The sequence below is a fragment of the Coregonus clupeaformis genome, chromosome 40, assembly GCF_020615455.1.
Source record: "Coregonus clupeaformis isolate EN_2021a chromosome 40, ASM2061545v1, whole genome shotgun sequence".
Classification (NCBI taxonomy): Eukaryota; Metazoa; Chordata; class Actinopteri; order Salmoniformes; family Salmonidae; genus Coregonus; species Coregonus clupeaformis.
Genome location: NC_059231.1, coordinates 22313512 through 22339917, shown reverse-complemented (window position 1 = coordinate 22339917; position 26406 = coordinate 22313512). Strand labels below are relative to the sequence as shown.

Below are 26406 nucleotides of genomic sequence, written 5' to 3'. Positions count from 1 at the left end.
ACATCCTTTAAGAACACGCACTACTTTTAACATAATTCAGCTCACTGTCTGCCTGCCCCCCTCCCCCTCCACCCTCCAGGAGACAAAGGGGCCAGGGAGACAGTGGTCCCCAGTGAGCCAGGTGTTCCTCAGGGCAAGGCCGTCGCTCTGTTATGGCTGCAGCCTGGTGCCTCTGCAGCTGCCCGCCGGCCGGGACGCTTTTGTGTGACTCCCATTGTCAGTGCACACCCCTCGTCCATTCATGGCTCGAGCTGGAGGGGAGGAGGGAGGATGGCAGCCACTTGCTTATCTTATTGGCCTTTGGTCTGTGTGTGTGTGTGTGTGTGTGTGTGTGTGCGTGTGCGTGCGTGCGTGCGTTGAGGGGGGGGTTAGGGTGGTGTGTGTGAATAAACACTTGCCGGAGGAGTGGTCTTGTGGTCACTGCTGTGCTCTTATTGGTCACTAGGCATACTGTGTGTAATGTGGGAATGGTAGACACTGCAGCTCCATCTGTTCACACTCACATTGTTCAACCCTCCTGCCTTGGGACCAGACTGCAGCACTACCCAACCTAACAGGCATTGTGTTGAGTTTGGACCACTGTGCTACAAGGAATCTTGTTTCACTTCACCTCCCTTTGGATTTTTTGTCACTTTATTTATTCTCTGCTGGATACAGAGAACCTGGATTTTTATGTACCAGTGTCAACACGTCCAAATTTGGAGAAAACTTGACAAAGCTGAGACAGTCCCCCTGGCATGCTGGAACGACCAAAGGTTTTCTGTCAGGAGCATATCTTTAGGAGTTCCTTCTGTCTTTGTGTTGCTGCTTTACTTTTTCCTTGGAGCCTGTGGTAAGTATTTTATGCTTTTAATACACTTTTATATAGGCAGTTACATAAGTTAATATTAGAGTTACAGCAGGTGTAAAAACTACATCTGAAATCTCATAGAGTTTTTTTGCAGTAATCCGCTGCAGTTTGGTGCACAATTGTTCCTTTTTCCCCTCAAACCTTTTCATACAATTTTCATAATTGATTATGTATGTTTGATTAAGTGTTTTTGTTTTCTGAATTCTTGGTGGTAAAACAAATCTTAAATGTAACTAATGATAGACTCACTAAGCCTCATCCCAGTTTGATGATTTGTTCATTTAATAACTCTATGATATATACATTGATAAGTATAATTGATATACTTATCAAAACAAGTATAATATCAATAAAACTGTAAAGACTTAACCTGCTGATTGTACAAAAGGAAGCTATATGTTTATCTTTGGAGCATAGCAAGCACCAGGGAATCCACACAGACATTTGCATAAAACAGTGTCAGAGTAGACGATACAAGATGGAGTGCGTTGGTGTAGAAGCCTGTCATTTTACCTTTGGGCTAAAGTTACAGTTTAGGATTGGCATAGAATTGTTGAATCCATCTAGTCAAATGCTTTGAGTCATCAGTCTTCATGTTTAATGACAGCGAAAAACAGGTCAGGGATTGCTGCCAATTATGATAAAACTGCACAAGTAATTGTTTTAAATTAGGGAACTTACTGTAGTTAAGTGTGACAGGTAATGAAAGTTAATTGGTTGAAGAGGATTGTGACTACAGAGTTGTTTGACACATTTTCACCTGGTTTGGTAACAAAGAAAAATATGTTTTATATTTATAGAAGTTATAGAATTTTACTTTCACATACAGTAGTCTATGATGCAGTGGATATTTTGGGAACTCATTGTAAAATGTAACCAACTTGGGGGGAAATTAGACAAGGAAAGGAAATATGTTCAAGTTACGTTGTGAGTGTAGTTCTACAGTATCAGTGTATTGTGCATATGAAACACAGAAAGAGAGAGAATGGGGAGCAAGTCAGAATATAAAGTGACTGAGTGACTGAGCATATGGACATGTGTGTGCATGTCTGTGCTTAGGGGTGAAAATGAGGTCCACTCCTGGGTCACATGACAGTGGTGATATGTATCATCCTCTACTGATCGCGCTCTGTAGAAGGACGAGCAGGACAGGACACCAGTTGCCGTGGTCCCCTGTGGTTTCAGAAGGCATCTGTTGCCCCTGCTGCCTATACACTCCCCCTCTCCCCATCTCTCTTTCACTCCTCCTACCTCCCCCCTTTGTCCCTGGCTTGGTGCAGATTTCAGAGTGTCATGGCTCAGCATTCAGAGGCTGCCATGGCCAAGGGGACTAGCCCAGGTCAGGTCTTCCCCAGCCCCAGGGGAGATAACAGGGCCCTAGGGGGCTAACCCTGGCTCTCTCCCCCAGCAGGCAGGGACACTGAGGAGGAGGAGGTGGAGGCTGCAGCATCTGCTCAATGTAGTAGGACCTTAACTCCCACCTCTGTCTCTATCTCCATAGTCATCTTCATGTCTAGATCTAGCTTGCCCTGTATTCCCATATTTCCATCGCATTCTTTATCTTAATTTTTATCTCTCTCAATCTCCATCTCCAGCTCCAGCTCCAGCAGGAAGTCTAGAATTACCTCTACCTCCACTCGTATTTTCTGGAAACTGAGGGAGTGCAAGAGGGGAGAGCAGGTTTGGAGTTTCTAGGACTGCTAGTGCCTGTGGTTATTGTTTGCAGTTTGGCTAATTGTTGTGTAGATTTTGTGAGTCATTGAAATATTGTTTTTCAGTAGGGGAAGTAAGGACATTTGGGGAAAATATTGAATAGAAATTAGTGGTAATCTGTAAGTACCCCGGGTCCACTCACAACTCATTGAGCTATTATATTAGAGATTACATTTTTGATTTTATTGATTTTATTTTTATAGTGTCTTACATGTTTAGGATACCTAGCCCACATGGGCTTATAACAAACTGTATTTGCGGTAACAAAATAAAATAATCATATATACCAGGGATGGAGGTGGAGCCACAAAAAATCTGAACTCATCATAAGGGGCCGCAGTTGCTCGCGGGTCTGCGTACCCACATTTGCGGGTTTACAGCTAATTTCCTGCAATTCTACACATTTTTTCATAGGGTGGAGAGAAATGTTTGCAGGTTTTAATATGATATCTGAGTGAGACTGACTAACAAAATCAATGGGGGCACCCCGGCCACTACTACATTTAAATAGCAGGCCACTAGACTAACTTACCAATCTAATAAATGTTATCTGACATGGGCTAATTGAGTGACTATCAGTGATGGACATAACAAGAGAAAAACTGCTGATGCACAACCAAATTTCGAAATTGCACTTTGTGTATTCTGCTATTCTAACTAGCAACAGTAAGTTGAGACCCCGACTGAGGAAATCGGGGGTGGGGGGGGGGGGGGCCTTCAAAACAACTTCATTATAGACTTCACCCATGTCTATTACTGGTCAGTTGCCCATCCCTGATATATACTGTGTATATACAGTACCAGTCAAAAGTTTGGACACACCTACTCAGGGTTTTTCTTTATTTGTACTATTTTCTACATTGTAGAATAATAGTGAAGACATCAAAACTATGAAATAACACATATGTAGTAAACAAAAAAGTGTTAAACAAATAACCATCCTTTGCCTTGATGACAGCTTTGCACACTTTTGTCATTCTCTCAACCAGCTTTACCTGGAATGCTTTTCCAACAGTCTTGAAGGAGTTCCCACATATGCTTAGCACTTGTTGGCTGCTTTTCCTTCACTCTGCCGTCCGACTCATCTCAAACCATCTCAATTGGGTTGAGGTTGGGGGATTGTGGAGGCCAGGTTATCTGATGCAGCACTCCATCACTCTCCTTCTTGGTCAATTAGCCCTTACACAGCCTGGAGGTGTGTTGGGTCATTGTCCTGTTGAAAAACAAATGATAGTCCCACTAAGCCCAAATCAGATGGGATGGCGTATCGCTGCAGAATGCTGTGGTAGCCATGCTGGTTAAGTGTGAATAAATCACAGACAGTGTCACCAGCAAAGCAACCCCACACCATAACACCTCCTCCTCCACACATGCGGAGATCATCCGTTCACCCACACCGCATCTCACAAAGACACAGCGGTTGGAACCAAAAATCTCCAATTTGGACCAAAGGACACATTTCCACCAGTCTAATGTCCATTGCTTGTGTTTCTTGGCCCAAGCAGGTCTCTTCTTCTTGTTGGTGTCCTTTAGTTGGGGTTTCTTTGCAGCAATTCGACCATGAAGGCCTGATTCACACAGTCCCCTCTGAATAGTTGATGTTGAGATGTGTCTGTGACTTGAACTCTGTGAAGCATTTATTTGGGCTGCAATTTCTGAGGCTGGTAACTCTAATGAACTTATCCTCTGCAGCAGAGGTAACTCTGGGTCTTCCATTCCTGTGGTGGTCCTCATGAGAGCCAGTTTCATCATAGCTCTTGATGGTTTTTGCGACTGCACTTGAAGAAACTTTCAAAGTTCTTGAAATGTTCCGTATTGACTGACCTTCATGTCTTAAATAATGATGGACTGTCATTTCTCTTTGCTTATTTGAGCTGTTCATGCCATAATATGGACTTGGTCTTTTACCAAATAGGACCATCTTTTGTATGCACCCCCTACCTTGTCACAACACAACTGATTGGCTCAAACGCATTAAGAAGGAAATAAATTCCACAAATTAACTTTTAAGAAGGCACACATGTTAATTGAAATGCATTCCAGGTGACTACCTCATGAAGCTGGTTGAGAGAATGCCAAGAGTGTGCAAAGCTGTCATCAAGGCAAATGGTGGCTATTTGAAGAATCTCAAATATAAAACATATTTTGATTTGTTTAACACTTTTGTGGTTACTACATGATTCCATATGTGTTATTTCATTGTTTTGATGTCTTCACTATTATTCTACAATGTAAAAAATAGTAAAAATAAAGAAAACCCCTTTTTGACTGGTAGTGTATATATATATATATATATTTTTTTTTTTCATACGAAAAACAATTGAAAAACTAAAACCTGCCATTTTAATTATATACCTTATCTTGTCGTATCTTCTTCCATGCTTTGAAAATACAATTTGCAACCAGGAACTTATTTTCTAAATAATCATTCAAGTTTCTCTTAATCTCTAATCCAGAATAGTTCTGGTTTCTATTCTATTTGATCAAACAAGGTTAGCCTTAAATCATCATATAAAGTACAGTAAAATGAAGAAGCAATGGACACAGTCCTCTATAAACGAGTCAAAGGACCAAAGGGCGTTCATTGATCTGATCTCAAAGCCTTGAACCTCGCTACAGCCTAATTTCAGTTCAGTGTCTATTCAGCCATGGTCTTTCACATCTAACTATAGTAACATCACTGGACTGTGCACTACTTATCTCAAAGATATGGAGAATGAGTAGATCTGACCTCATTATCCACTGATTGTGGAAGATTTTAATCGTGTCTGTGTTTGTTTGGAAGATTGTTGTATAATAAATTGTAGGTTGTGTTTATGCTAGAAAAGAGAATAGGAATGTGTGTGCTCGTGTTAGTATATGTGTGTGTGTGTGTGTACGTGTGAGTGTGTGTCGTATCATGTTTAAACACTTCCGAAATCAGTCTGGTGAGCAGTGACTCAGGCTCGCACCAGTACGTCTGTTTTGATTCTAACAGGGTCATTGAGTGTGTGTGTGTGTGTGTGTGTGTGTGTGTGTGTGTGTGTGTGTGTGTGTGTTTGAATAGCCCCAGCCTCCATCTGTGTGCACCGCACGGCCTGCAGAACAATGCTCCGTCGGAGAAGTCCAGATTGGGATAGCAGCTGCTTTATTTGGGGACGGCAAGCCAGACATACTTTAGCGCCCCCCAGCCCCTGACCCCCCCTCACACACACATATGCACACACTGTCGCTTTCTTTGTGCTCTTTTTTGTAGTTGGAAGATTAAATTATTCCATCTCTCTTGTGGCATTGATGAGGAGCCACAGTGAGGCAGCAGCTTGGTTCTGAGAGGCAGGTCATTAGGGGTACTGAGACTGGTACTGAGAGCCTACCTTTACCCTACTTATACATGCATGCAGACACACACACACACACTCATATACCACTCCATAAATTTACTCAAGCTTTGATGTGCAGTGGTTTGGAATTAAAACACATGGCCATAGGACAACTGTTTGTGCAAATTGATGAAATAAATCAACACCACTGAATCAAGCAAGTGCTGGCGTCCTTATATGCCCCTACCATGGGATTATTCCTTTCATGTCTTATTATAGAACCATTTGAAACACTGTGTATTGAGGAAATAGACTGAAGCACATTCCACCGTTGTCTATTACTGTCCACATTCCGCTTAGTCTGCAACACAGTGAACACAGCACACATATCCTAGCCTACATAGCATGCTTGGATATACAGTAGAAATAGATATGTTAATACAGTAAGCCCATGCATGTAAAGCAGGAGCACTGGGCCCCCAGATTATTGTGTCACTGTGCTCTGATGATGCTAGGACACATGTCCCTTTTAAAGGGGTCACTGAGCAATTAGGAGGCAGGCCCATTAGAACAGTTCTTTCTCTGTTTCAGCCCATCACAAACCCCCTCTGCGACTGCAAGCGACACCTGATCCTAGTTTGAATATCAGGTGGTGGATGTAAAGAGTCCCCCCCAAAAAAGCACCCATACGGCATTATCCTGTATGGGTGTAGGTGCAATGTAGAGTATGTTATTGAGTGCCAAGTCAGCTATGTTTGTGTGTCTTGGCACGGTGTGTTGTTAACACCGACGTTGATGGAGAGCATTTCTGACTGCTGAGCTCAGCACTGCTAAAATGCAAATCAGTGGACGTGAACGATGGAGATTACTGTTTTAAACTTGCCCTTTTGGAAATGCCTTTGGTGTGTCATTCAGCCTAATGCTTGAGGAGCTCTATTACAGCTCAGGTTACTCACTAAGAGCAATTTTACTCTACTTTTAAGGTTACCCCCTGCAGCATGGGTGTTGGAGGGGAGGGCTGGGTCCAGTGATTGACGCTGGCTGTAATAAAGTAGCTCAACAAGTTAGGAAATGGGACTTAAATCACTTGGGGGCTAATTGTAACATTACAAAATGTTCAGATAGAAAAGCACAGAACATTCTCCAGATTTCTAGGTGGAAACCAGTCTGACCAATGGGATAACTTTCTTGACCATCCCTCTCCACCAGGCTTCCGTCCCAGGATTGGTCAGAGAGCAGCCCATCAGCAGCAGTGACAGTGGGGTCGTCCAGGGTCAGAGGTCCGGGGTCAGAGGCTGGATGTATAAGACGGCTTCATGGGCCTGAAGGACCATCTGGAGGATGGAACAGGCCACAACCTCAACCTGGGTCTGGATTTGGACTACCTCCATGTGGAAGGCACCGACCGCCAGGCCAGCTTGAGTGCCACAGCCGGCACCCACTCAGGAGCCTTGGAGGGGGAAGAGGCGGAGGTGGGAGGCACCCATAGCAGTGTCAGTAGTAGCAGCATCAGCAGTAGTAGTAGTAGTAGTAGTAGTAGTAGTAGTAACTCCTCTGAAGAAAGTACTGCGTCAGACAGCGAAGATGAGCGGGGGGTCCACCATGGCTTTGGTTCTGAAGCTGAGACCCCCCACCCGCACCCCTGTCACCCTGCTGGCCTGGGCCCGGCACAGATCCCCCCCACTAGGGACCCCAAACTCCCCACCGACCCCCTCACAGAGTACCGCTCCAAGATGGAGTTTGCCCTGAAGCTGGGCTACTCTGAGGAGCTGGTTCTGCTGGTGCTGAGGAAGTTAGGGCCTGACGCCCTCATCAACGACATACTGGGAGAACTGGTCAAACTGGGCACCAGGACAGAGACAGAGCAGGCTGGGGAGTCTGCCGCCTCCCAGTCGCCCTCTTCTTCCTCCTTATCCTCCTCCTCTCTGGACTCCTGCAGGCTGGACTGCTCCTCCCAGCTTCTGTTGGATGACAAGGAGAACATCAGGCCTGTGGTGGTGGATGGGAGTAATGTAGCCATGAGGTGAGTCAACACAAACTGCTGCTGCATTCAGAAACATTTTACTCCGGTTCATTTTCTATCTGCAAGACCTCATACACTGCTCTCCTGATTTATAGTATTATACAAATAAACAAAAACACATGTCATGATCATGAATTTGTGTGTGTTTCTCCACAGTCATGGTAATAAGGAAGTGTTCTCCTGTCACGGCATCCAGCTGGCTGTTGATTGGTTCCTGGAACGTGGTCACCGTGACATCACTGTGTTTGTGCCCGCCTGGAGAAAGGAACAGTCCAGACCGGACGCCCTCATCACAGGTATACAAGCACTTCCATGTCCACCCCCAACATTCCACCCCACAAAAGTGTGCAAGTTTGAGAATGTCTGTTAGGTTTATAGAATTGTATTTTTGAATCAGCAAGAATTAGATTGAGCAATATGCTAAAAGCCCCTTCTTAAATTAAACTTGTTTTTGACAGTATGGAGCATAATACCACGAGGGAGTTTAGAAGGGAGGAATTCAAACTTTTATTCCATAGGCTGGGATCCATAAAGCACATTTTTCACTGGCTGTCCACTGGGTCATAGGCTATTAATTACGCCGATTCTGTTGCAAAACTGAACTAAATATGGAGGGACCTACCTTAATTTGTCCAATAGAAACTCTCGTTTTGTTCTGATGGCTTCCATTTGGTTCTTAAACGGTAAACGGTTTCCATAATGAATACACCCCTGGTCGTAAAAACAATGATTGATAGGCAGCATAAGTTTCTTCAATTCAACCATTATTGGGTTAAAATACACATATACATTTGTGAACAGCCATCCACAACAACCACAATCCATAAGGCACAAATAGCTAAATGAGAGCAGTGTGATTCACATCAAAGCTTTTTCTTTTGGGGTGTTGCTATAGGCCACTAAGTGCTAACAGTCAGTATCTAAATAATATGTGTGAAATGCTTGATAGTGTATGTGATGTAAACAGAGAGGTCTACTTTCTTGGGGACCTGAATATTGACTGTTTTTCATCAAGCTGTCCACTCAAGAGGAAGCTTCTCACTGTAACCAGTGCCTGTAATCTGGTTCAGGTTATTAATCAACCTACCATGGTGTTTACAAACACTACAAGAACAAGATCCTCTACATGTATCGATCACATTTTTACTAATACTGTAGAACTTTGTTCTAATGCTGTATCCGTACCCATTGGATGCAGTGATCACAATATAGTGTATATATCCAGGAAAGCCAAAGTTCCAAAAGCTGGGCCTAAAATAGTGTATAAGATCATACAAAAGATTTTGCTGTGACTCTTATGTGGATGATGTTAAAAATATTTGTTGGTCTGATGTGATTAATAAGGCGCATCCAGACGCTGAACTTTATGGAATTGCTTCTTCCAATTATTGATAAACATGCACCTGTTAAGAAACTGACTGTTAGAACTGTTAAGGCTCCATGGATTGATGAGGAATTGAAAAACTGTATGGTTGAATGAGATGGGGCAAAAGGAGTGGCTAATAAGTCTGACTGGCTGACTTACTGCAAATTGAGAAATTATGTGACTGAACTTAACAAAAAGAAGAAGAAACTGTATTATGAAGCCAAGATCAACGATATAAAGAATGATGGAAAAAACTTTGGAGTACTTTAAATGAAATTATGGCCAGAAAGACAAATTCAACTCCATCTTTCATCGAATCAGATGGCTTATTCATCACAAAACCATTTGATGTTGCCAATTATTTTAATGATTACTTCATTGGCAAAGTGGGCAAACTTAGGCAGGAAATGGCAACAACAAACAGTGAGCCATTGTATTCATGCATAAAAATATAAATAAATGATAGAAAAGCATTGCAAGTTTGAATTTTGTAAAGTTAGTGTGGGAGAGGTAGAAAAATTATTTTTATCGATCAATAAAGACAAACCTCCTGACATTGACAACTTAGATGGAAAGCTACTGAGGATGGTAACTGAATCTGTAGCCACTCCTTTCTGTCATATCTTTAATCTGAGCCTAGAGCAAAGTCTTTGTCCTCAGACCTGGAGGGAAGCCAAAGTAATTCCACTACCCAAGAGTGGTAAAGCAGCCTTTACTAGTTCTAACAGCAGACCTATAAGCTTTCTGCCAGCTTTTAGCAAACGGTCGGAAAAAATGGTGTTTGACCAAATACAATGCTATTTCTCTGTAAACAAATTGACAATAGACTTTCAGCATGCTTATAGAGAAGGGCACTTAACCCTCCCGTTGTCCTAGGGTCAAAATGACCCGCCACTGTGTTGAACCAACTTTATTTAATTTGTATATTTTTGGGATCATTTGTGAGAAGGAGGCAGTGAGACTTTAAAGAAAGTATCACTGCCTCCTTCTCACAAATGATCAAAAAAATATAAAAATTAAATAAAGTTGGTTCAACACAGTGGCGGGTCATTTTGACCCTAGGACAACGGGAGGGTTAACATGTACTGCACTGACACAAATGACTGATGATTGGTTGAAAGAAATAGATAATAATAATAATAATAATAATATGCCATTTAGCAGACGCTTTTATCCAAAGCGACTTACAGTCATGAAGATTGTGGGAGCTGTACTGTTAGATTTCAGTGCAGCCTTTGATATTATTGACCATAACCTGTTGTTGAAAAAACGTATGTGTTATGGCATTTCAACCTCTGCCATATCGTGGATTCAGAGCTATCTATCTAATAGAACTCAAAAGGGTATTCTTTAATGGAAGCTTCTCTAATGTCAAACATGTAAAGTGTGGTGTACCGCAGGGCAGCTCTCTAGGCCCTCTACTCTTTTCTATTTTTACCAATGACCTGCCACTGGCATTAAACAAAGCATGTGTGTCCATGTATGCTGATGATTCAACCATATACGCATCAGCAACCACAGCTAATTAAGTCACAGAAACCCTTAACAAAGAGTTGCAGTCTGTTTTGGAATGGGTGGCCAGTAATAAACTGGTCCTGAACATCTCTAAAACGAAGAGCATTGTATTTGGTACAAATCATTCCCTAAGTTCTAGACCTCAGCTGAATCTGGTAATGAATGGTGTGGCTGTTGAACACGTTGAGGAGACTAAATTACTTGGCGTTACCGTAGATTGTAAACTGTCATGGTCAAAACATATAGATTCAATGGTTGAAAGAGATGGGGAGGGGTCTCATTCCAAAATCATGGGCGTTAACATTTTTTTTTCATACTGGAGGCTGTTATAGCATACTTTGCTGCTATAACAGCCTCCAGTATGAAAAATGTATGCACTCACTAACTGTAAGTCGCTCTGGATAAGAGCGTCTGCTAAATGACTCAAATGTAAATGTGAATGTCTGTCCGTAATAAAGACATCTACTTTTTTGACACCACACTCCAAAAAGCAAGTCCTGCAGGATCTAGTTTTGTCTTATCTTGATTATTGTCCAGTCGTGTGGTCAAGTGCTGCAAGGAAAGACCTAGTTAAGCTGCAGCTGGCCCAGAACAGAGCAGCAAGTCTTGCTCTTCATTGTAACCAGAGGGCTGATATAAATACTATGCATGCCAGTCTCTCTTGGTTAAGAGTTGAGGAGAGACTGACTCCATCACTTCTTCTTTTTATAAGAAACATGAATGTGTTGAAAATCTCTAATTGTTTGCATAGTCAACTTACACACAGATCTAACACACACACTTACCCCACCAGACATGCCACCAGGAGTCTTTTCACAGTCCCCAAAAACAGTATTATATAGAGCCATTATTGCATGGAACTCCATTCCATCTCATATTACTCAAGTGAACTGCGAACCTGGTTTAAAAAAACAGATAAAGCAACACCTCACAGCACAACACCTCTCCCCTATTTGACCTAGATAGTTTGTGTATGTATTGATATGTAGGCTACGTGTGCCTTTTGTATTTTTTTTTTTTAATGTAGTTCTGTCCTTGAGCTGTTGTCTATTAATGTTCTGTATTATGTCATGTTTCATGTTTCGTGTGGACCCCAGGAAGAGTAGCTGCTGCTTTTGCAACAGCTAATGGGGATCCTAATAAAATACCAAATACCAATAACAATGTGTTATGTAACTTATAATAGGCTTGTGATACACCACATGGCCAAATGTATGTGGACACTTGCTCGTCGAACATCTCATTCCAAAATCATGGGCATTAACATGGAGTTGTTCCCCCCTTTGCTGCTATAACAGCCTCCACTCATCTGGGAAGGTTTCCACTGGATGTTCGAACATTGCTGCGGGGACTTGCTTCCATTCAGCCACAAGTGCATTACTGAGGTTGGGCACTGGTGTTGGGTGATTAGGCCTGGCTCGCAGTCTGTGTTCTAATTCATCCCAAAGGTGTTCTATGGGGTTGAGGTCAGGGCTCTGTGCAGGCCAGTCAAGTTCTTCCACACCGATCTCGACAAAACATTTCTGTATGGACCTCACTTTGTGCATGGGGGCATTGTTATGCTGAAATAGGAAATGGCCTTCCCCAAACTGTTGCCACAAAGTTGGAAGCACAGAATCGTCTAGAACGTCATTGTATGCTGTAGCTTTAAGATTTCCCTTCACTGGAACTAAGGGGCCTAGCCTGAACCATGAAAAACAGCACAAGACCATTATTCCTTTTCCACCAAACTTTACAGTTGGCACTATGCATTCGGATAGGAAGCGTTCCCCTGGCATCCGCCAAACCCAGATTCATCCGTCGGACTCCCAGATGGTGAAGCGTGATTCATCACTCCAGAGAACGCGTTTCCACTGCTCCAGAGTCCAATGGCGGCGAGCTTTACACCACTGCAGCCGACGCTTGGAATTGCGCATGGTGATCTTAGGCTTGTGTGTGGCTGCTTAGCCATGGAAACCTATTTCATGAAGCTCCCGACGAACAGTTCTTGTGCTGACGTTGCTTCCAGAGGCAATTTGGAACACGGTATTGAGTGTTGCAACCGAGAACAGACGATTTTTACGCGCTACGCGCTTCAGCACTCGGCAGTCCTGTTCTGTGAGCTTGTGTGGCCTACCACTTCACGGCTGAGCCTTTGTTGCTCCTAGACGTTTCCACTTCACAATAACAGCACTTACAGTTGACTGGGCCAGCTCTAGCAGGGCAGAAATTTGAAGACCTTACTTGTTGGAAAGGTGGCATCCTATGACGGTGCCACATTGAAAGTCACTGAGCTCTTCAGTATGGGCCATTCTACCGCCAATGTTCATCTATGGAGATTGCATGACGGTGTGCTCGATTTTATGCACCTGTCAGCAACAGGCCAAATCCAATAATTTGAAGGGGTGTCCACATACTTCTGGCCATGTGTCCTTACTAGTGTCCTTACCTCCAAGCGTTTATTCAAGTTGGATAATCTTTGGATGCTGACAGCAGTCGCACCATTGGAAGACATAGCTTGGATTGTAGCCTACAAAATCCTATTCCTGCTCTTTTCCCGCGATACATCAAACGGATATGTCATCATAGAAGAGGGCACGACAAAGCCTATTCCCCCTCAGGAGACTGAAAACATTTGGCATGGGTCCTCAGATCCTCAAAAAGTTATACAGCTACACCATCGAGAGCATCCTGACTGGTTGCATCACCGCCTGGTATGGCAACTGCTCGGCCTCTGACCGCAAGGCACTACAGAGGGTAGTGCGAACGGCCCAGTACATCACTGGGGCCAAGCTTCCTGCCATCCAGGACCTCTATACCAGGCGGTCAGAGGAAGGCCCTCAAAATTGTCAAAGACTCCAGCCACCCTAGTCATAGACTGTTCTCTCTGCTACCGCACGGCAAGCGGTATCGGAGCGCCAAGTCTAGGTCCAAAAGGCTTCAACAGCTTCTACCCCCAAGCCATAAGACTCCTGAACAGCTAATCAAATGGCTACCCGGACTATTTGCACTGCACCCCCCACCCCCACCCCGTCCCCCTTTTTTACTCTGCTGCTACTCTGTTTATTATTTATGCATAGTCACTTTAACTCTACCCACATGTACATATTACCTCAATTACCTCAACTAGCCAGTGCCCCCGCACATTGACTCTGCACCGGTACCCTCCTGTATATAGCCTCCCTAATGTTATTTTATTTTACTGCTGCTCTTTAGTTATTTGCTTTTATTTTTTTTTGCTTAACACTTTTTTGATTTGTTTTACTTTGCATTGTTGGTTAAGGGCTTGTAAGTAAGCATTTCACTGTAATGTCTACACCTGTTGTATTCGGCGCATGTGGCATTTTTTTTTTGATTTGATTTGATTTTTCAGTGATAAGTCTGGCATTATGAGCGGGCCGCCTTAGGGGGCCCACCTACCGCACCTCCTTGCCCATCCAAATAAAATATTGATCATTTATTTGACCAAGACACGCGCGGACAGAAAGACGCATGAATCTCAGTTAAAGCATCCGAGCGAGACAGCGTCCCTCAGTCTGAGTATGTGTAGATCATGTATCTGATGCTGTCTGGACCAAAACAGTATGGCATATCATACTATACTGAACAAAAATATAAACGCAACATGTAAAGTGTTGGTTTCATGAGCTGAAATAAAAGATCCCAGAAAAAGCTTATCTCTCTCAAATTTTGTGCACAAATATGTTTACATCCCTGTTAGTGAGCATTTCTCCTTTGCCAATATAATCCATCCACCTGACAGGTGTGGCATATCAATAAGCTGAATAAAAAACAGCATGATCATTACACAGGTGCACCTTGTGCTGGGGACAATAAAAGGCCACTCTAAAATGTGCAGTTTTGTCACACAACACAATGCCACAGATGTCGTCGTTTGAGAGAATTTGGCAGTACGTCCAACCGGCCTCACAATCGCAGACCATGTGTAACCACGCCAGCCCAGGACCTCCACATCTGGCTTCTTCACCTGCGAGATCATCTGAGACCAGCCACCCCGACAGCCGATGAAACTGAGGAGTATTTCTGTCTGTAATAAAGCCCTTTTGTGGGGAAAGACTAATTAATTCTGAATGGCTGGGCCTGGCTCCCCAGTGGGTTGGCCTGGCTCCCAAGTGGGTGGGCCTATGCCATCCCAGGCCCACCCATGGCTGTGCCCATGCCCAGTCATGTGAAATCCAGAGATTAGGGCCTAATTTATTTATTTCAATTGACTGATTTCCTTCTATGAACTGTAACTCAGTAAAATCTTTGAAATTGTTGCATGTTGCGTTTATATATTGTGACGTCACGAGAGGCTACACAGCTTTCAGCGGGATTGCTCAAGTAGTGCAAGGAGACAAGGTTCAAACAAAACAAGGATTTTATTATAGGTCTTGGGAAATTAACGAAAATATAACAAAATTCTGTTCTCTTGTGGCTCTTTAAGGGTTAACAGTTCAGGGATGTCTCTTCCACATCCCAAATCATAATTCTCACTCGCTCAGATAACTTTTCCCCAGCCTTACTGTAGTGCACGTTGCAGCTAGTGGCCAACCCAGCAAAAAGTCCTTCCAAATGTCTCTCACGTATTTCCACAGGTGCATATATCCAAAGGTGAGTATTTCCCAAAGGTAAGTATCTCCAAATCCTTATATTCCTCATGGAAGTGGACGTGCAGCACTCTTGTCCTCCAGAGAGCCCAGGTTGGAGACTGTGTCTCTTCCCTTCCCAAACCTTCAGCTCATCAGCTCCTCATTTGTTTCAGCTGCGTGGGAAGATTGGCCATAGAGGGGTGGAGTTCCCGACCATACCAGCAGATGGAGCCATAGCTGTCTGGGTTTGCAGCCACCTCAGGGGGATGTAACGTCCCTCCAGGACACAGCCTCTCGTGACATCACAATATATTTTCAGTATATTTCTGTCCAGACAACATCAGATACATGGGCTACATATAGAGGGGGGCTGTTTCGCTTGCTCAGATACTTTCTCCAGTGACATAGTTTCAGTAGAGAGGAAGAGGCGAAGCGAGAGGGCTCACTCTCACCAACATTTGTGCAGAATAAGCCCATTGTGTTTCTATGGGCATAATTTGCAGACTTAAGCTTGTCACCTGCCTTCCCATCTTTGGGACAAAGACTCCCATTGTTAGGGCGGAGACATCATCTCGTCATTATATACAAATCTCTGGTTTCAGCCTCTTGCGAATTGGAAAGAAAGTTGGCGGGTGCACAGTGCACTCTTAGGGTGCTGGATTTCCCTAAAGTATATTGATAGGCTATAGTTACTCATGTCTAAATAATATTCAAAATACTTCACCAGGGAGCATGACTTAGACACAGAGGATCATTAGCTTATTTTTTTTATAAATAGCTGTGGATTGTTTCAAATCACAAGTGTATAGGCCTATGCATATTTGGGAAGCAATAGGTCTAGCTGATTGAGTTGCGGCTTTCAGTGATAAGCATCTAAAATATGTGTGAAGAGAATGTGTCTTGAGTATAATTTAAAATGTTGCAACAAGAAGAAAGGGAAGCGTGTGTGGCAAAGATATGCCATGTCTCTCTCCAGAATGCTCAGCTCTTCAGAATGCACTCAGCTGTCTCCCGCCAATTCTTGAGCATTCATTGTTTCATTGTGTGAATTGTTTGCCCTTTGATTGTTTATTTTTTTAAACCAATTTCCCATTACATACAGTTGAAGTCGGAAGTTTACATACACTTAGGTTGGAGTCATTAAAACTTGTTTTTCAACCACTCCACAAACTTCTTGTTAACAAACTATAGTTTTGGCAAGTCGGTTAGGACATCTACTTTGTGTATGACACAAGTAATTTTTCCAACAATTGTTTACAGACAGATTATTTCACTTATAATTCACTGTATCACAATTCCAGTGGGTCAGAAGTTTAAATACACTAAGTTGACTGTGCCTTTAAACAGCTTGGAAAATTCCAGAAAATGATGTCATGGCTTTAGAAGCTTCTCATAGGCTAATTGACATCATTTGAGTCAATTGGAGGTGTACCTGTGGATGTATTTCAAGGCCTACCTTCAAACTCAGTGCTTCTTTGCTTGACATCATGGGAATATCAAAAGAAATCAGCCAAGACCTCAGAAAAATAATTGTAGACCTCCACAAGACTGGTTCATCCTTGGGAGCAATTTCCAAATGCCTGAAGGTACCACGTTCATCTGTACAAACAATAGTACGCAAGTATAAACACCATGGGACCACGCAGCCATCATACCGCTCAGGAAGGAGACGCGTTCTGTCTCCTAGAGATGAATGTACTTTGGTGCGAAAAGTGCAAATCAATCCCGGAACAACAGCAAAGAACCCTGTGAAGATGCTGGAGGAAACGGATACAAAAGTATCTATATCCACAGTAAAACGAGTCCTATATCGACATAACCTGAAAGGTCGCTCAACAAGGAAGAAGCGACTGCTCCAAAACCGCCATTAAAAAGCCAGACTACGGTTTGCAACTGCACATGGGGACAAAGATCATACTTTTTGGAGAAATGTCCTCTGGTCTGATGAAACAAAAATAGAACTGTTTTTCCATAATGACCATCGTTATGTTTGAAGGAAAAAGGGGGGGGCTTCCCAACCGTGAAGCACAGGTGTGGCAGCATCATGCTGTGAGGGTGCTTTGCTGCAGGAGGGACTGGTGCACTTCACAAAACAGATGGTATCATGAGGAAGGAAAATTATGTGGATATATTGAAGCAACATTTCAAGTTAAAGCTTGGTCGCAAATGGGTCTTCCAAATGGACAATGACCCCAAGCATACTTCCAAAGTTGTGGCAAAATGGCTTAAGGACAACAAAGTCGAGGTATTGGAGTGGCCATCACAAAGCCCTGACCTCAATCCTATAGAACATTTGTGGGCAGAAATCAAAGGCCCGTCCAACTGATTCGTTCTGGTGCCGGCCCTGCATAGTGGTCTCTGACTTGTGGTGAGACTTGCTCAGCCAGAACAAAACTTGTGCCTTTTTTCAATGCTGATTTGAATGTCATTAAGAAAACAGAAAGCTGTCAAATATATTTTGGGGCAAACATCATTTCTGAATTTAAAAGTAATCCTAGAAGTAAGCGTTTTTTAAAAGTTTCTGTAATCTGATTACAATATTTTTGTTGGTAATGTAACGGATTACGTTTACAGTTTTTTTGTAATTCCTTACTCCGCAACCCGGCTAATTAGAAAATATTTTTCCTTAATATAGACCCAAATAACAGTTTGCCACTGGAGGGAATGCTGAAGGTCCTTGTATATCTTTGTAATTAGTAACACCAACTACATACAATGTAGGCCTCTATTCAATCCATATGGTGGAAATTTAGCATCACAGTTTGATTGAAATTTAAAGGCAATGTTCCCGCGACATGCTACATGCAGTAAACGCTGCATAGGCCTACAGGTATGTTGTCTCAATCTGCCTTTACATTTCTAGTTTGCAATCTGTAACACATTAGCGATACAGATTGAGTAGAGCCCTTAGGTAAACATGTTATAGTTGTTGACTTTCTAGTACTTACCCACGGGCACAGACATCAGTTCAACGTCTAGTTGTCAACTAATGTGAAATCAACCAAAAATATCACCCTGTAATTGGATTTAAATTAAAAGCTGTGTGAAAGGAATATGAAATTCTCTTATGTTGGTGACTTTGCAAATCCAACCAGTTTTCCACGTTGATTCAACGTCATCCCATTACATTTTTTGGTTGAAATGACGTGGAAACTTTTTGGATTGAACCAGTTTTTGCCCAATGGGTACTTTCTTTTTGTTTGCATAGATATCTAAACATTTCCAAAACATGTCACTACAACTCCACTCATCACTACTGGGAAGAGCCAATTTGCTTGCCCTAAGAACTTTAAACAATGCATAAAATGTTTTACAGTATAAAGACTTCATTGATCATCATTGATCAACTTTTCAATATAAACAAAAACATGTATGATGTGTAACTATTTCTCATTTTAAAGTGTTTTTCATGGTTGCAAAGGGACGCAAATGACACCGCAATTCAAGAACGACCTTGTAGCCACTCTAGACTGTTTAAACTTGTCTAACCTTTTACCGACATCATAGCTGATTTGCATATTGGTGGAAATTACGTTAAACTTTTCTCTAGGCAAAAGCCGAGCCCTGGTTTTAGGCTACTTGACATTTAAATGTTTCATAAGAGGAGACACACACACCTTAAATCCTGGAGGGCTTGGTTCATGAATTCATTGGTTTTGACATGTCTTACCCGACATATCAGGACAGATTCAAATCTCCAAAGACAAACACACTGCAGGTGTCTGGTATATTCCTGGAGGCATAATGCATACCCTCTCTCTCTCTCGCTCTCTCGCTTTTCTCTCTCTCTTCTCTCTCTAGACCAGGAGATATTGAGGCGTCTGGAGAAAGACAAGATCCTGGTGTTCACTCCGTCTCGTCGGGTCCAGGGCCGCCGTGTGGTCTGCTATGACGACCGCTTCATCGTCAAGCTGGCCTACGAGTCCGACGGCATCATCGTCTCTAATGACAACTACCGGGACCTGGCCAATGAGAAGCCAGAGTGGAAGAAGTTCATTGACGAGCGGCTGCTCATGTACTCATTCGTCAATGACAAGTAAGGTCCCATCAAGCCTATAACTATTAGTATCTGGAGTTGTTTTTCCAGGGGGATTGATATGTGGATGTTGAGTGGTTATCTGACAGTGTGTCTGGTATGTGGTTGTGTGTCCAGGTTCATGCCTCCTGATGATCCTCTGGGTCGCCATGGTCCCAGTCTGGAGAACTTCCTGAGGAAGAGACCAGTGATCCCAGAACACAGGAAGCAGCCCTGCCCCTATGGTAACACCTAGCCATCCTCTCTTATACATTATTCATCCAGCCTCCTCTGGCTTGTCTCATGATTGAGAGTTAACCACCCTGTATTCTCTAAAGGGAAGAAGTGTACTTACGGCCACAAGTGTAAGTTCTACCACCCTGAGAGAGGCAGTCAGCCCCAGCGCTCTGTGGCCGACGAGCTGCGTGCCAGTGCTAAGAACTCCTCTTCCTCCTCCACATCTTCCTCCAAGAGCCTGGGCAAGGCTCTGCTGGTGAAGAGCCACAGCATGTCCAGTCGCTCCAGTGCAGATGGGCTCCCAGACCCCCACCTAGCCGCCCCAAAGAGGCGGTCGGACCCCGGCCTGTGCACGCCCTCCTACAACAACCTCCTGGAGGAGCGGCTGGGCGGGAGGACCAAAGCAGAGGCCCGCAGAGGGAGTAGCAGCAGTAGTAGCAGCAGCTGTAGCAGCAGCCTCCTGGTCCCTGCCCCTGGGGGTCCTCCTTCCAGCCAAGGCTTCTCTCTGCAGGATTGGAGGGACCACAACGCAGGGAGAAACGGCTCCTGCAGAGCTCCAAGTCTGTTGGGGCTTGGTCATTCTGAGTCGTATCCCAGCTGTGAGTCCCCAGAGCTGGGCTGCAACTCCCTGATGAGGGCCTACTCCAGCCTGAGCCTGGTAGTGCCACGGAGCCCCGAGCGGCTGTTCCCGGCTGACCTACGGACGGGCTTGCTGGCATCTGACTGCAGCAGCGAGGGCAGCATTAGCTCTGACTCCTTCTCCCCTGACCCCCTGCTGGAGGATGGCATCAAATGCCACCACCCCCATCACCACCACAATCACTGCCCCAGCCGCTACCCACACCACCCCAACCACCCGCCGCCTGGTCTGACCCAGCACCCACATGGAGGCTCCCACCATAGCTACCCCCTAGCTCAGAGCATTGAGAGTCCACAGGGCTTCAGCTTGGAGGATCCTCCCTCCTCCTTCCACTACTTCAAGGCCCATCTCACCTACCTTCCTCCCCATCTTCAGCACCCGTCTGTGGGGAGCAGCTCTGGCTGTTCTGAGGACTATCCTCCCCAACCTCCACCCCAGAACTCCAGCCCCCACTCCCACTCTCACAGCTCAACTCTGGGGCATAACCTGGGGGGCTCCACCTGGCAGGACAACAACAGCCTCCAGGACTCCCGGCTCTACGAGCGCTCCCCTGTCCACCCCAGAAGGACCTACCCTTGGCCGGGACAGGAGCAGTGGCTGGCCAGCTGGGACCCCCACTACCAGCAGCCCCCCCAGCCCTGCTACGAGCCCTTCACCTTCCAGTCCCAGCCTGAGGGCCACGAACAACCCTGGCACTCGCCCTGGCCCAGGGGGACACACTTGCCCCATCCTCAACCCCCTTCCTCCTCCCATCCTCCACCCCAACCCTCCATGGCCCCCCAGCACCAGGGGGGAAGATACCAGGACGTGAGGGATAAGGTGTTTGTCAACCTGTGTAACATCTTTCCCCAAGAGCTGGTGAAGGTGGTGATGGGGAGGAACCCCCATGTGATGGACGCCCAGCAGCTGGCTGCAGCCATCCTGGCTGAGAAGTCCCAGGCTTGCTACTGAGTACTGACACTACTGTAGTAGAGGAAAGAAGTGGTGTGCCCAACTCTATAGTCTTCCCAAAACGTCTACGATGCAGGGGGAGATGTTTGGTCCTCTGTAGCTCAGCTGGTAGAGCACGGCGCTTGTAACGCCAAGGTAGTGGGTTCGATCCCCGGGACCACCCATACACAAAAAAATGTATGCACGCACGACTGTAAGTCGCTTTGGATAAAAGCGTCTGCTAAATGGCATATTATTATTATTATTAAATTTATTAATAATATTATTATTATTATTATTATTATTTTATTTTTTACATTTAATTATATTTTTTAAGGAAAATCCGAGCTACCTTATTGTTGTTCGTTACTGTTGTGCGGTATGAGACCACTTCAAGCACTTATGGTCAGGATTGTTTATGGTGGGTGGGTAGGAGTGAACATGTGTGTCAGTGTTATTTCAGGAGACTCTTTGAATGGGATGTGTTGCTTTAATTAATTAATTTAGTATGTTTTAAATTATTTATATTGTTTTATATTTTGTTATGGCACTTTCTGTTGCTTTTTTCTCAACATTTTACATTTTTGTCAATCATATGATAGGGGGGCTCAAGTGTTTCAGGGTGCTTCAGAGTTAGGGAAAATCCTGAGGTGTCAAGATGGGGTGAATTCTGGGATTCCAAATCTAAGGTATGGTTTGTCGTCATTAAAATGTTACTTTCAAACTAAAAGACAAAGCAAATGCATAAATGTAAGCTACATTGATTTAGCTGTATCCCTGTAATTTGTACATTGAAGGTTTGTAAAAGCAGGTGGTGAATTGAATAGCGTTGTTGAAAGATTTGATGAATTTCCCCTTTAGAGAAGTGAAACGCAGGAACTCCAGCTGTTAAAGGCCTGGTAAAGTCCATGTGAAAACCCCAGAGCATTGTTTACTCTGACAGACCGGAGCTAGTTCGTCTCTTGGGAGAGCTCTGAAGCTTACTTCACAGCTTGGGAGATTGCGATATTGATTTTTTTTTTTATCACTTATTTTTGGTCCTCCAAAAACCATTCTGGTCATTGAAATCATATCCAGATGGTTATTGAGGATATGCAAACTAGTGCAGGTGCACTGTTTATCTTACCATTTTTATTTAAACATATGAATATGTTAATTTATTATTGTCCCTTTGTCATTTTCGTTATGTGTGAGAGTATTTTAGTTGAAGGGGGTCTCCGTTGCTAGGGTTTCATTACAAGAGACGTCAGGTGTAAACATCCATCCAGACAGACAGATGGTGCTGTACTGTAACTGTCTGTGTACTTCAGTCTGTGGACAAGGTAATTCTAGCCTCTACCTCCTGGTTTAGAATCCATTGCAAGTTGCCACAATCTCTCAGTGAATAGGAATAGTTAGGCAATGACACCTCTGTGTTGGGAAATGCCTTGCTCACACACAGCAGGGACTACATCTACCAGTTACAGTCCAAAACACTGGACTTGTGTTGCCAAGGTAACCTGACTGCCACAAACTTTAGTGGCCAAGAGAATCCCTCTCCTTGTTGATACAAATTGTATCCTATTAACTTAAACCAGATCATTGTTTTATATGAGAATATGTATACAAAAAGTATTTTGAGTTTTATGTGCCGTAATTGGTCACATTTGTTACTGTTCTAAAATATATTTTGGGAAATTGTTGTGTTTTTTAAAGAATTATTTGGGAAAGAAAAGGCATCAAATGCAATTTCTTCCAACTACTGTACTGTGAGTGGTGATCAGCAGACAGAGAGGACAGAAAATATGGGTTGTTTTATTATCATTGAACTGAAAGTGTGTTTTCTCATTGGGTGGTCACAAGCTAACTGAGGTCACAGTCATGTGAGTGTGACTGTGGGGGTCAGCTTTATGGTGAAGCAGATAATTTTTTCTTCCCCATCAGCCCCTATTGATGGTCATGATCTTTCACTTAACTTGTTTCTGTACCGTGGTTTTCAGCTCTCTTCAAACTAAGCCTATCCCTTCGGAGGATCAGTGGAACACTGCTGACTTGACAAAGACAATACTTACTCTCTGGAACCAGTTTCTCAACATGACAACAGCCAAAAGGTTAAAATATGTTTTTTTGTACATTTAAGAAACCATGTCCATTCACACAGTAGTACTACATGGCAAGTCACTCAATGAAAGTGTTCTTTTCTGGTCCCCTGAGTTGGTTGGCATATTGGCATTGAGCTGAGCAAGCATGCAACGTTGTGACCGAATAAAACTGCCACCCAAGACTTGACGTCTAGCACCTTTCTAAAAAAAGAGCCTTCTCCGTAGCTGCAGGGCACTGTGTGCCAGTGTGGGCCGGGGTGTGGGCAGAGTAGTAAATGCCTCTACATGGCATTGTGCTTTTTAAACACATCCGATGATAGTCTGAACCATGTTCAGTTAAACATTTATTTTTCCACGACCTGATTTTTTAAAGAGGTGTTTTTGGAATAATTTGTGATGTATTTCTGGGGGGGTTTGGGGGGTTTTCCTCACTGTCACTGGATATGTACTATACTGTACCGTTCACCTTTTGTATAATGAAACACCCTTTAATGAGGTGAGGTTCAGTTTGAAGACAGTGTATGTATATGTGCTGGGTTTTGGATGTAGTACTGGGTTGAATTTCTTCCACCATGGACATTTTTTGGTCATTTTGGAATTTGGATCTTAATTGGTTTTATGTCATTTGGTCTGACTGGTTGACTTATTATTCTATTTGACTGCTAACTGTTTGTTTATTTTTTACAGTCTGTATCCAGGGCCTACAATTCAAGTAAAAAAATATAGATTTTAATGTGTCAAACTTCTCCCATGTCAAGTATAATTTATTTTCATATTCATCACTGCTGTGCTTTAAATCCAACAATTTGTGCTACAATAAAACTGTTAAATATAATAAATGTCTTAAAAATAAGGTTGGGATGCAGTATTCTGTCAGGGACCAAAGCAATTGGCAAAATGATTGAGGGTTAGCGTATGTTTTTGTATTATAATGCTCCTTTCGTCACAGGTCAACATGGGTCATTTCAAGCTAAAATGGAATCTGGGAAATGGAGAACAAGAACTGTGACCTGATGTTGATGTTCTTGCTTCAGTGACTGTACTGTATGTGAATGGGAGGAAACACATGTTACAACAATGAGCTTTAGGTACTGGAACCCCAGAGCATGTGACTCTCTATGAAACTCTGGCCTGTAGCAGACTTACAGTTGAAGTCGGAAGTTTACAAACACTTAGGTTGGAGTCATTCAAACTTGTTTTTCAACGACTCCACCATTAATTTTTTTTAACAAACTATAGTTTTGGCAAGTCGGTTAGGACATCTACTTTGTGCATGACACAAGTAATTTTTCCAACAATTGTTTACAGACAGATTATTTCACTTATAATTCACTGTATCACAATTCCAGTGGGTCAGAAGTTTACATACACTAAGTTGACTGTGCCTTTAAACAGCTTGGAAAATTCCAGAAAATGATTTTTTTTTAGAAGCTTCTGATAGGCTAATTGACATCATTTGAGTCAATTGGAGGTGTACCTGTGGATGTATTTCAAGGCCTACCTTCAAACTCAGTGCTTCTTTGCTTGACATCATGGGAATATCAAAAGAAATCAGCCAAGACCTCAGAAAAATAATTGTAGACCTCCACAAGTCTGGTTCATCCTTGGGAGCAATTTCCAAACGCCTGAAGGTACCACGTTCATCTGTACAAACAATAGTACGCAAGTATAAACACCATGGGACCACGCAGCCGTTATACCGCTCTGGAAGGAGACGCGTTCTGTCTCCTAGAAATGAACGTACTTTGGTGCGAAAAGTGCAAATCAATCCCAGAACAACAGCAAAGGACCTTGTGAAGATGCTGGAGGAAACGGGTACAAAAGTATCTATATCCACAGTAAAACGAGTCCTATATCACCATAACCTGAAAGGCCGCCCAGCAAGGAAGAAGCCACTGCTCCAAAACCGCCATAAAGCCAGACTACGGTTTGCAACTGCACATGGGGACAAAAATCGTACTTTTTGGAGAAATGTCCTCTGGTCTGATGAAACAAAAATAGAACGGTTTGGCCATAATGACCATTGTTATGTTTGGAGGAAAAAAGAGGTTGCTTGCAAGCCGAAGAAGACCATCCCAACCGTGAAGCACGGGGGTGGTAGCATCATGCTGTGGGGGTGCTTTGCTGCAGGAGGGACTGGTGCACTTCACAAAATAGATTGCATCATGAGGAAGGAAGATTATTTTGATATATTAACATCACAAGACATCAGTCAGGAAGTTAAAGCTTGGTCGCAAATGGGTCTTCCAAATGGACAATGACCCCAAGCATACTTCCAAAGTTGTGGCAAAATGGCTTAAGGACAACAAAGTCAACGTATTGGAGTGGCCATCACAAAGCCCTGACCTCAATCCTATAGAAAATGTGTGGGCAGAACTGAAAAAGCGTGTGCGAGCAAGGAGGCCTACAAACCTGACTCAGTTACACCAGCTCTGTCAGGAGTAATGGGCCAAAATTCACCCAACTTATTGTGGGAAGCTTGTGGAAGGCTACCCAAAACGTTTGACCCAAGTTAAACAATTTAAAGGCAATACTACCAAATACTAATTGAGTATATGTAAACCTCTGACCCACTGGGAATGTGATGAAAGAAATAAAAGCTGAAATAAATCATTCTCTCTACTATTATTCTGACATTTCACATTCTTAAAATAAAGTGGTGATCCTAACTGACCTAAGACAGGAAATGTTTACTAGGATTAAATGTCAGGAATTGTGAAAAACTGAGTTTAAATGTATTTGGCTAAGGTGTATGTAAATTTTCGACTTCAACTGTACATGCCGATTCAGGGAACAGTGGCCAAATGTGATACAGCGCCTTCGGAAAGTATTCAGACCTCTTGATATTTTCCACATTTTGTTAGGTTACAGCCTTATTCTAAAATTTATTCAATTGTTTTTTCCCCTCATCAATCTACACACAATACCCCATAATGACAAAGCAAAAACTGTTTTTTAGAACGGTTTGCTCATTTATAAAAAAATATATATATATATAAAAAGGATGACATTTACATAAGTATTCAGACCCTTTACTCAGTACTTTGTTGAAGCACCTTTGGCAGCGATTACAGCCTCAAGTCTTCTTGGGTATGACGCTACAAGCTTGGCACACCTGTATTTGGGGAGTTTCTCCCATTCTTCTCTGCAGATCCTCTCAAGCTCT

At 43.3% G+C, this 26406-nt stretch overlaps 1 protein-coding gene across 1 annotated transcript; it reads left to right on the top strand.

Moving 5' to 3' along the window:
* Nucleotides 1-527: 527 nt before the first annotated feature.
* Nucleotides 528-21329, top strand: LOC121572822 (probable ribonuclease ZC3H12C). The gene is made up of 6 exons (XM_041884851.2): nt 528-832; nt 7072-7885; nt 8042-8181; nt 19139-19373; nt 19491-19597; nt 19691-21329. The coding sequence occupies exons 2-6, from the start codon at nt 7179-7181 to the stop codon at nt 21178-21180; spliced, it is 2679 nt and encodes an 892-aa protein (XP_041740785.2). The 5' UTR covers nt 528-832; nt 7072-7178; the 3' UTR covers nt 21181-21329.
* Nucleotides 21330-26406: the final 5077 nt, after the last annotated feature.